The sequence below is a fragment of the Diabrotica undecimpunctata genome, chromosome 5 (assembly GCF_040954645.1).
Source record: "Diabrotica undecimpunctata isolate CICGRU chromosome 5, icDiaUnde3, whole genome shotgun sequence".
Taxonomy (NCBI): Eukaryota; Metazoa; Arthropoda; class Insecta; order Coleoptera; family Chrysomelidae; genus Diabrotica; species Diabrotica undecimpunctata.
In genome coordinates this window covers 143315941-143328602 of record NC_092807.1, presented here as the reverse complement: position 1 = coordinate 143328602, position 12662 = coordinate 143315941, and the positions used below count along the sequence as shown (strand labels likewise).

Genomic DNA, 12662 nt, shown 5'->3' with positions numbered 1-12662 from the left:
GTCTTGCTTTTTCTATTTTATATTTTGATTTGTACTTTGTCTAAGTAGTTCTTTCCGGTAAGTCAAAGAACTCTTAGAAATATTTCTCTGAATATTTGACTTGTTATTTTAATTGTGCGTTTAAGCCGTTCTTTTCCGGTAAGTCAAAAGAACACTTAGAAATATTTTCATAATCATTGTTGCATTATTATTTCCGATATTTTATCTTAGATATTTTCTTCCTTAAGTTAAGAAAATACTTAATACATTTGTCTCTTTCATTTTCTATTTTATGCTAAGTTGTTTCTTTCGTAAGTCAAGAAACACTTAGCAATATTTCCACATCTTTTCTGTATTTGATTTTTCGTATTTGTAAGTCGTTTCTTCCGTAAGTCAAGAAGCACTTATAAGTATTTGTATTCTTATTTTTCCATATTTGATTCTCTTGTTTGTTTTCACTCTAAGTTGTTTCTTCCGTAAGTCAAGAAACACTTAGAAATATTTCCATACCTTGTTTCATATTTACATATTTCATTTATCTGTATTTCTGTCCTAAGTTGTTTCTTCCGTAAGACAAGAAACAATTAGGAATATTTCTGCACTTTTCTATTCTTTTATCTTGTGTATTTTACTTTTCATTCTAAGTTGTTTCTTCCGTAAGTCAAGAAACACTTAGAAACATTTTCTTTGCATTGTACTTTTATACCATTTTATTTTTCTTGTTTACTAAGTTATTCCTTCCGTAAGTCAAGGAATACTTAGACTATTTTACCTGTTCTGTTTTCTATTTTTGATCTGTTATTTTGTAACTGCTCCTTGGAACTGTTACCTATAACAGATACTTGTCACGGTAACCGTTATTTTATACCAGTAGAAGTATTAAACCATTTTATCAGTGACAAGCAAAGATGGTCAACACCTGGTCTAATTCCGAGGACAGGAAGAAGTCCGCAGAGCCGGCGATGGGTCCTACAGGCCCAAATGCCCCCTCTCGGCAACATGGCGCCCAACAAAAATCCGAACCCACGACCCCAGGACCGCCTTCAAGCCAGCCTTCAACCGCTGACTTCATAGCTGCACTTATGCAAGCGATGACGGCCCTTTCAACTACTTAAGGCACAATACCACAGATGCCCCAACACACACCTGAGCCACCAAAGCCCAGGATCACTTACATGAAACCACCCCAATTCTCAGGCCGAGACATCGAGAATCCACTCAACTTCCTGAACAAAGCAGAGAACTTCCTCACCAAATACGATGTCGACGAGGACCAATGGATTGACTACCTAATAGACAATTCTCTCCACGGTGATGCGAAGAAATGGGCCCAGAAATTCTCACATACGGACCTGCCATACGACACGTTCCGAGGCCGCCTCCTGAAGAAGTACAACGATCCCGCTTTACTTTCAGCCCTCACATCCAAACTCCACGGCGAACACCAACGGAAGGACGAACCAACGGAAGACTTCATCAATGGGAAAGCTGCCCTGTTCAGACGTCTCGCCCCGTACACCCCTGAAGACCAGAGATGCATCACAATTGTGAATCAACTGCGACCAGATATCTCGATCTGCCTACGGCTGAACATCCCGAAGACAGAAGAAGACCTCCTAACGATCGCCCAGGGAATGGAAGCAGACACCCGCCGGAATACCGCTCTGAACAAACCCCAGCAACAACCTCAACAGCCGTACCGTCCCCTACGTCAGGATAACGCTCCACGACACCCTGAGGCGATAGACGAATGGAGGAACCCCAGCGGACAGTACAGGATGCCATCAATGGACCAACCACCACCTCCAACCCCACAGAACCAGGGAAACGCCAATCGGGGCGCCAACTGAACCCTGTTGTGAAGATGGTGCCGCAACTGAATCCTATTCAGGTACAACCCTCGACAGGGAACTTCGTTCACCAGAGGTTGATCCAGAGACGGGACCTGCAACGAGGACCAGGACTGGTTCAGCTGGCATGCACGGGCAGCACATCCCGCACCCTAGGGACTGCTGCAGTCAATATGAACATTGACACTCTGGACACGACTGTAAACTGCATGGTTATGGAGGATTTGAACCACGACGTTGTGTTAGGGATGCCTTGGTTGGAGCAGGAAGAGGCCAATGTAGACATACCCCGAAAATGTCTACACGCTGGTACTGCCTGCCGAACCACCATCTACTGGGCGACCCCAGCAGAAAGGCAAGCCAAACCACAACAGCTGGAATTCCATCAAACCCCATCCTAACAAGCAGGATAAGGTCCAATTACGACATGTGGAGATATCAAGGTGAATTGAGTAGCCTTATATCTTCACGACGTCGTAGGACCTCCTCAGGGTGAATAAAGTAGCCCTGACGGAAGCAGACGAGCCACCCGGCACACCTGGACCACCTGGGCCTACTGGACCATATACAATTAAGTTCAAATATCTTAAGTACAATATCTTAGTTTTTTTTTATCTTAAGTCTTTTACATTATATTCTTTTAGGGTAAAAATTTTATTATTGTATTTTTTTTTATTCTTAAATTGTATTTTTCTATTGTCTCTATTGTTGCTCTCGGCAACAATTCAAACAAAAATATCCACTGTATGTCCAAGGCGAGAGTTATCAAAGACCTTCGACAAAAGTTGTTTACCAGAAAGCTGTTTACAAAGAAAGCGTATATAAACTTATACTTCAGTGATGTTTATTTTATACACATTGTAGTGTAAAAGAATATGTTGTTTGCATATCATTTCTCAAACCTTGTCCTTGTTTACATCTTTTAATAACTGGCGCATATGTTTCTTTTGGTCAAATTCAATGATTTCGCATAATAAAAATATTTATTGTCCCATGTAATTTTCCGGCGAAGGAAAACAATTTTCATGTGAATTATATTCAAGTAGCTTGGGCCCTTGTGAATAAAATAATAAACTATTTTTCAAAAAGTCATTAAAAGATATTGGATCTCATTATGATTTAAATTTTCAATTTTCAAACTTACACCAGACTTTAACATAGAACATTTTTGTTATCAACTTTCGATGATACTAAATATAGGAATAAGATGGATTACAAAACAAAAAGTCCAGACAGGTAATTCAAGTTGCATTTGAATTGGGTAGACTAGATTATTATAGTCATATTGAAAGGTGTTGAAAGTAACATTCAAATTGGAGTGGTTGGATCACTCGCTCATTAAAAGGTAAAGCTGGTTACAAAAATACTTTATTTTTAAAACTGCAAAAAATTGTATTATTCCCATAAACAATAAATAAAATTTGTTTTTACAATAACTGTGTTATATACTCATTAGAGTCGAATAAAGAACTGAGAAGAATTATTTTCGAGAATTTCTAACCACTGAATTTGAAAAAAGTTTGTAATTCAGTCTTATTATGTTTTCCAGTCTCATAAATAAGGGTGTGTAAACAGATCAAATTGACACCAGAATCCAAAGGTGTAGTTTAAAAAGTGTATAAATATATTCGAACTTTTTTCTGAAGATAATCGAATCAATATTAACCAAGGCATGGGCGAAGCTACTGAAGTATTTTTATATACCAGAGAAATTAACGAATAAAAAGCCTTTTTCGTGACACTTTTTGATACAGATATCTTACAACTTTTTTTCGTCTTTATAGAGGGAGCTCTGGCATCTTAAAAATACATCTCAGTCCAGGAAGCTGCCTGACTGACCTTAGTGCAGGATTCATTCTTCCTCTTTCCGGCGATAGTTCCCGAGGTACTTTAAAATGCCCTCTCGTCGCCGAGTCTACACCGAACGCCTACCTACTAAACCAGACCTTTTTCTGTCATCCATTGATCCGGAAGCGGAATGGCCGCTGTAAGGCCGGCATCACTTCCGAAGCACTACCTTAATTCATCCACAGACTATCAACTGTCAGTAAGGAGGCTTCCCGTCTCGTTCTAGGTAGTGCGTGAAAGGCTCTTATCGCTCCTAGTACGGCATCACTCCCAGACGGGCATTTCCTCCTTCCTCACAGTTTGACTCATACAGTCTAACTGATGCAGTCTGACTCACTTTTCTACCTTCAACTTCCAGCATCTTTGCCTCTTATCTATTTTGTTGGACCTGTCTTTATTCCTCTCCTTTTTTCTTTATCACTGCAATAATAGTTGTGTACACTAGCCTAACCTGCTTTATTTTCCATCATTCTCTCACTGTAACAAAATTTACACTTGTCTCTCTTTCCATTCTATATCTTTCTACTATCCATCTGTTGCACTCTAACATCGTATGTGTCACAGTGTCCGAGTGTCCACAGTATAGGCATTTATCTGTTCCGTCATTTCCGAACCTAGAGATGTAGGCCCTAAAACACTCGTATCCTGTGAGCACCTGCGTTAGGAAATAATCCAGTCGCCTGTGGCCACAGTCCATGCAATCTCTTATGTTTGGGATCAGCATCTTTGCCCACTGTGCCACATCCTCCGTGTTGTTCCATTCTTCTTGCCATCTTTCAATTGACCTTTCTCTTTCCTGTCTTTTCTCGGCCCTAGTAAGGTTTGGGTCTCTTCTCTCTATCTATCTATATAAGGATTTTTACAGCTGTCGCCGCCTTCCTTCTTTCAGCCAACGTCTTCAGTCCTTTCTGTTCTGCCATTCTCCATCTCTAAGGTCTCGTCTTTCCATGGCCTCGTCCACTTCATCCCTCCATGATCTTCGGGGTCTACCTCTTTTCCTCCTTCCTATTGGATTCCAATCCGAAATCTTTGCTATCCACCTTGTATGATCTGTTCTTCACACATGTCCATACAAAATTAAACGTTTTTCTTCGATGTAGTTGAGTATGTCTTGTTCTACTGCCATTCTTCGTTTTATCTCCTCATTTCTGATGCGATCCATTTTTCTCACTCTGCAGCTTCTTCTCATGAACTCCATTTCAGTTGCTGTGATTTTGGACCTGTTTCGTTTATTTATTACCCAATTCTCTGCTCCATAGGTCATTATACTGCATACCAAGGTGTTAAAAATTATCTTCTTTGTATTTCTGGTAATCTGTCTATCCCACAGTACCCCGTTCATTTGTTTAATATATGTTCTTGTCTGTGCTAATCTGCTGGTTATCTCTTGCTCGGTGGTTCCATTTTTTGAGAGTATGAATCCTAGATATTTGAATTTGTCAGTGCCGTTAATATCCCTATTATCGTCCATTTCCACGTTTCTCACTGGTTCTTGCTCTGTTGTTAAATAGAGCTCTCTTCTCTCATAGACCTTCTCATAGACCTCTTATTGTCAAAATATGCAACGGAACACATCCAGTGATGGTCCAGAAGGCTGCCGTAGACTCGGCGTATGCCACTAACAACAGACTTGTTCTGTCCATTCGTATCATGAGCCTCATATAGGCCGTTATCTCTACCGCCCCGCTCCAGACTGGTGCCGTGTAGAGGACGATCGACTGAAAAACACCTTTTAAGGCCCTCCTCATTTAGGATTTGAGTACCTCAATGTTGGGCATCACCCTCCCTAACGCAGCCGTACTATTAGCAGCCTTCCGGGCCAGATACCGCACGTGCTCCCCCCATTTTCTGTTCTGGTGCAACGTCACTCCTAGGTACTTAACGTGTTTCTTGGGTGTTAGACATGCCGCAAATTGTAGTTCCATACTTTGTCTGTTCCTTCAGAATGATTGCTTCAGTTTTTTCTGCCTCAAGTTTCAGTGTGGTGCGTCATCCATTTTTTAGGACGCCGCCAGCGTTCAGATAGACTTCAGATGTAGGATCAGCAAACAGGCAAAGGCAAATCAACCAAGAAAAGAAAATCTAGATCTGTGAAAAGTAAAAAAAACTCGAAACTCAAAATAAATTTAAAAAAGATATAACAAGAATCTAAATACGAAAGAAATGAAGAGAGAACACTAGAAGACATTCTTCTTCTTATTGTCCCGTCTTCTAACGAAGGTTGGAGATCACTTCTTTAAAAGCTTCACTATCTTTTGATGTGACATATCTCATACGTGAAACATCTCTTCAACACTGAGGTTAGTCCAATCTTTGATATTCGGCAGCCAAGATTTCTTCCCAAGCCTTTTTTCTCTCTACTCTTCTTTGCATGGTGACGTGCAGAGGAGAGTATTTATTTCAGATTTTTCAACCCTTTGTTAAGTGTAATCGTGTAATCGGTTTGGTTTCTTATCAGATTATTTTCGTTGTCTCCTGGTGCACTCTATGTATAAAGTCTCCTTGATGGTAATTGATAACAGGTGTTCGTGATGACTAGTTCTTTCTCTTGACAATATTGTACTAATCCGTCTCCTATTTCGTGTCTTATTTCTAAACCATAAGTCTCTACAATATCTTCTACTTTTCCTTTACCGATTTTGGCGTTACAGTCGCCCATTCTTATGTTAACTTTATGTTTTTTGACATGAGTGGTGACAAAGAGTAAGGAACAGCGACCCTTGAAACGGAAAAAGCTGAGGAAGAAGAAGAAGAAGAAAAAGAATAGTTTTCAACTATCCATCCTTCCATCAATACAGAAAGATACCCAGCCGCTGAATTATGTATGATCGGAGTAGGATCGAAAGTTAAAAAATATTTGCAGCAGTGAATCGGTATTAACAAATCGAAATATTTTAAACAAGATGAAGAATAACTTAATACTTAAATCAAATATAGGTACTTACACATAGTTTGTTCAGTACATCATGTTCGGATAAAGAATCTATTTCTTTATGAGTATTATTTGCCATAAATTCAAAAAAAAGCTGAACAATATTTTTATTATCTGAATGGACTGGTTGTAAATCATATGACATATTTATGACAGCTGCATTACGGTCTGCATTATTGTCGTTTTCATTATCGGTGTTGACTGCACTTTGTGTTGAAATGCTACTAATTTCAATAATATTTTCTAAATAATTAAAATTTGCATCAACGTCATGTATATCATCTGGTTTGTCTTTTTGTGAAGTAATAATCGTATTGTTAACACAGTTTCGTTTGATATTATGTTTGTATTTTAATTTCTCAATCTTTTTCTTGAGTTCTAACTCAGTATCATCGTCCGTTGTACTTTGTTCTGAATTAGTTATAGCTCTTTCTAAATGTGGCAGTTCATATTTTCCATATTTGAGTTCTTCATTATCACTATCGCCTATTTCTGAGTAGTCAGTATGGTTATATGAACTGTATTCATTCCACATACGAGTCAGTTCTTTTTTATCGTATGCAGTATTAATATTTCTTTTAGTTTGTTGTTGAATAATATCCTCCATATAATTACTACTGGCATCAATTATACCATGGAAATTTTCAAGAAGCCTGCAATTCGAGCAGCAATGATTAATTTCCTGGCTAAAACTTGTATGACTAGTACTTCTAGTTACTGCACTGTTGTTTTCTACCATAGATAAAATCTGTGGTAAGTTAATTGAAGATGACCAAAGAGAGATTCTAATTGGACTTAAACTGCTAGAATCACCCGAAAGTACTCTTGAAAGTCTTGTACTTGGGACGAGTTTAACTAAAAAATATAAATTTTGTAAGTATGTTATGTTGTTGTTATATAGTTTATTCTAGCAAAAGAGTTAAAACTATTTTCGAGATAAAGGCAATCGAGGATTGTCGATATAGAGCAATATCTAAAACAGCTAAATATATATTTAAATTAGCAATTAATATTCAGCATTTCACATATTTTTTTCTTCGTGTGCCATGTGCTTGAGCGCACGTTGGAGGTTGTATGTACTCTGGAAACCATTTGTAGACTGCAGTTTTCCGCTCTTCGGAATATTGTGGCTACATCTCTGATATTATACCAATCCTATATCTTTGTTAGCCATAAATGTTGTTTCCTTCCCTTTATTTTGTAAGATTAGTTTGGAACTATAGTATTTGCTGCTGTCCCTAAAGATATGGCCAAGCTAGGAAATATTTCTTGCATTAACTACGTTGAAAAGTTCTCGTTTGCAACTTGCGGTTCTTAAAATTGTTTCATTCGTTCATGACACTCGTAAGAGTCTACGTAAACTGCGTTTTCACATTTCTAATGCATTAATGCGATTCACACAACCGTAGACATTTCACAGTTATATGTGGAGACTTTAACGCCAAAATAGGAACAAAACTGGATCCAGCAGAAACTGCTCTTGGAAATTTTGGAAGTCAGGGACGGAACGACCGTGGCGACACTCTTTTAAACTTCTTACTAGAGAAAAACCTATTCCTAATGAACAGTTACTACTACAAGAAACCCCACCGCAGATGGACGTGGAAAAGCCCAGATGGGAAGACGACAAACGAGATCGATTACTTTATCACTGATAAAAGATACATATTTACAGATGTGAAAGTGCTAAATAAATTTGCGAAATCAAGCGACCATCGTGTGGTGAGAGCCACCATTGTGTTAAATACCAACTATGAACGACACAATATGATAAAAAAGAGGCAAATAAAACATATGGACACATCCAAACAACGAACAAAATTTTGAAGATCATATCGGTAAATTCCTTCAAGAAAAATCATCAACAAATGATATTAACATCCTAAATGACGTAATAGTAGAAGCAATAACAGAAGCTCAAAAGAAATGCTGCCCAAAAAGCGTGAAGGAAGAAAAAAATGGAACAAAGAAGAATACTGAGAAGCGACGAAAACTCTAGTAACGACGATATAAATAAAATGAACAAGGAAGTATCAAGAGAAATTAGAAGAGACATAAGAAAATACAAAGAAGCAGTATAAATCAATCAATCAATTGGAGCCATTTTTTAGGTATTATACCTGTTCTATATACGGTATTAAATAGATCCAAAATAAGGTCACTAGATTCAGTATCCACAATTTTGAGTATTACCAGCCCGGAAGATTTACCACTTTTAGCTTTCTTCATTGTATATTCGATTTCTTCTCGTATAATGTTAGGCCCAGTATCACCTTTCAATTCTTTTGGTGCTTCTGTTCTCTCTTTGTCTTTAAAAAGCTGTGCTATATATTGTGTCTATCTCAGATTTGTACTGTGTACTCTTTTACTGGCCATCGACAAATAGGGTATCACAGCTTCTTCAACCAGGTTGGTCTTACGAACAACCAAAGTTTGACAAAATACCAAGTTTTACTGACTGCCGAACTCTAAGTCAGCAATACTTTCATCGGCCGAAGAAGTTGTTGGACATGCTAAAAGAAAACACCACGATTGGTTCAATAAAAATGATGGGGCTATTCAGAGAAATAGGTAACAAACGTAAATTGTACATTGTTTGGCAAAACGACCCAAATTCAGTTGCAAAAGAACAACACTATATAAGAACCAAAGCAGATGGTAAGAACTTAATAAATCAAAGACGAATGATGGACAGCTAAATCACGTGAAATACAAAATACGGCTGAAACTAACAGCTAGAAACTAACTAAAGAGCTTTTTTAAGCAAATTAAGCTACATACACCCCACCATTTAAGGTTTAAACTAAAATTAAGTGTTTGGAGAATTATGGACTTTTCAGATTTTCGTAATTTTTATACATCCAAGCAAAAATTAGAGAGTCTATGTATGGAGTTTTTTATTTTGTAAGATTGGTAGTTCAACCAGGAAATATATACCTTCCTCCAAGTAATATTGCAAGAAAAAATAAAAGAAAAACGCGGTTCTTGCAGACGACAAATGCCATGGCTGTATAATATTAAGGATAGGACTAGACTTCCAAACGTTAATAAGAAAAGCCGAAATAAACATGAATTTACATAAGTCATCGCCAACTACCATTAGAGGGGGCATCTAAAGAAGAAAGGAGATTGGTAGTGGTCAACTCTGTCAATAACATAAAATGACGTATAATTTTCTAACTCAGATGCTTTCTTTCTAGCTAAGCAACCTAATCTGCTCCAATGATAATTACAAATAAATAGTATGAATACTTAAAATATCAGACTTACTTGATCTATTTGTGCATCCATCGTTAGAACTATCAGGATGTTTCTCACTGACTTGATATGTAAATATTATAGGATTAGTATATTCACAATTGCCTATATTAGCTGTTAAATATTGATTATAACTATCCCTCACATTTAATTCATTTAATCTGGTATTTGAATTAATACATTCTTTAAAGTAGGATTCACCAGCAAAATATCCTCCGGGTATTTTCGTATGACTTAATGGTTCATTATTTGGAATTAAAAGAAAAAATCCTGATTTTGTAGCTGTCATAATTTTTTCGTTAATTCCTTTGTGTACCTTCATAGTTATTGGTACTGGTTTAGCTAAATAGTTGTATATAAGTGTAGTAGTATTATATGGAACCAATGGTTTGACATAATCGCTGGTTATTGTGTCATAAATTCCAGGACATGCATCTATTTTTGAAGGATAATCTGATGAAATGCTTTCTTTATTTATATTAATATCTATTTTATTATTATCACAACTATTGCAAAAAATTACATTGTAATCCTTTGGCAATGTTCCACTGTCATCATCTGAACTTGATTGAATATATCTTTTTGTGCTTATCTGTGCCTTTGATTTTTGTCCATAATTTAGGTCTGTGAATTGATATTTATTGTCATTAAATTCTTTTTGATCATTTTCATACTCTTTCTGAAGTACTGTACGTGGAAAAACGTTTTTTCTGGACTCAATTTTTTTCATTGACATAAAATGTCGACATGCTAAATTTCGCGATGAAGAACATGATAATTTGTCATTTTTTGTTATTTCAGTTACTTTTTTCTTACCAAATTTTATGCTGAAAATTTCCTCAGAATGTTTATTATCTGTATTATGTTTTGAATATTTTTTTTGTCTTTTTTTATAGGAAGAATTTAGTAGTGCTTGCTTGGTTTTTTGATGTTTTTTATCTTTAGTTAGAAATTCATCTTTGGTTATATTTGCTACTTCTATTGCATTTTTATTTAATTTGTTTTTACCGTACAGTTCTCTTTTTATGTCACACTTGAGATATTTACACTTTTTCATTTTGTTCTTGTTTTGGGTTATGGTTTTCTCTTGTCCTTCAATTGAACTGCTTTCTCTTAAATTTAGCTGTTCATTTTTATTGAGCAAACAAATATTTTCTAACCCGATATTTTCAAGTTTAGTATCTTTACCCTTATATATTGGTAATGAAAATAGAGATTTGGCACATTGTCCCTTACATTGTTCTATTTTTTCTTCTGTATCAACCATTATTTGTTGCGCTAACCATTGTTCGTGCTCATTTGATAATTTATTAGAAGTAGACTCTGATTGAACTGTAGATTCCATCAGATCTAAACTGCTATCTCTTTTATTACTATATTTATTAATACTTTCAAGTTTATGGGAACGTAATGTCTTATATTTAAAATCATACTTTTTAAAATCTGGCTCTAATTGATCATCCAATTTATTATTTTTATCTGCGATGTCTCCACCCATCCTTTGTGTGAATTCTTTAGAACTATTCATTAATTTATTATTATAGTCAGTACTGTTTTGCAACCTTTCTAATTTATTAGAACATTTTGACAAGTTCATTTCCTGACATATTTTTCCCTGAATTTCGACTTTTTTGTCGTTCCTAATATATTCTTTTGCTCTGGTTTTTCTATTTTCTAAATTGGTTTTAGCATGTCGATGTTGTGGGGGAAAAGAAGTTTGTATTACTTTATCTTTCTGAATATTTTTGCTTTTCCTTTGAACTATTTGTGGCAAATCTTGAACTGCCATTTTTTGTTGTGCGTGTTCGTCTTTTGTTTGTTTAGAAACAATTTGCAACGAGTTTTTACTGCTTTTAGATTCTAATATACGTTGTCGTTCTTTATTTATACTTGAATAATTTTGGTTAGTTGCACTCTTTAAATTTATATCACACTTAGCTCTTAGTTGTTGGTCATGTTTATAGTCCCTGGAAGAAGATGCATCTTTTGAATATTTTGACTTTTTTTCACCACATTCTGAGGATTTTACCATAGATGACTTATCTTTGTGTTTTTTATCAGTTGATATTACTTCTTTTGTTAGCGTTGTTTGTCGATTTTTATCATCAGTTTTAGAGTAAATAAACTGCTTACGTTTGCTTAAAAGGCGCGATTTATTGCTTTCACATTTATTTTCTTTAATATGTAATGACTTAGTTTTGTCCAATATTAACAAATCATATTTGGATGAACGATTGCTATCAGCAGTAATCGATAAATGTAATTCTTCTTTTGATTCAATAGCTTTGGAACTTGTTGAACGTTGACTCTTTGTTACTGCATCGTGCTCGTTGTTGAATTTTTTTTTATTGTCAGGTATTTCTACTACTTCTACTTTTTCTGGTATGGGTATATATTCAACTGCTTCCATATATTCACTGTCTGAATCTGGCACAGTAATCGTCTCTTGGTTTTCAGTGGAAATGTTCGTATTTTCAATTGCATCAGAGAATATTTCTTCGAATTCCTTATCTATTTGTTCAGGTTTTGTCACTATTTTAGATGTAGGATAGTCATTTGAAAAATCATATTGATTTTGTCTAATTTTTTCTGTACAAAATTTCCCTGTGTTAGTCTCAGTTTGCAGTCCGAATGATTTCTTTTCTACAAGCTTCTTTTTAAGTTCAAGTTGTTGTGCAACTGATTGTTTTGTTGTAAGATTAGACGTTTGCTGCCCTGAAGATATTGTTCCAAGGCCAATATTGTTAGAAGTGTGACCTAAAAAAATGTTCTATCATTATCATGCTTAATTTTTA

The 12662-nt window shown here is 35.9% G+C and overlaps 1 protein-coding gene across 1 annotated transcript in view; it reads right to left on the bottom strand.

The window, feature by feature from the left end:
* Window positions 1–12662, bottom strand: part of LOC140441909 (uncharacterized) — a 91131-nt gene that overhangs the window by 65767 nt on the left and 12702 nt on the right. Inside the window, exons 5-6 of the mRNA XM_072532907.1 lie at window positions 9880–12624; window positions 6623–7464 (exon numbers count right to left, since the gene is read on the bottom strand). Coding sequence (XP_072389008.1) covers window positions 6623–7464; window positions 9880–12624 — 3587 coding nt within the window. The remainder of the gene's footprint in view (window positions 1–6622; window positions 7465–9879; window positions 12625–12662) is intronic.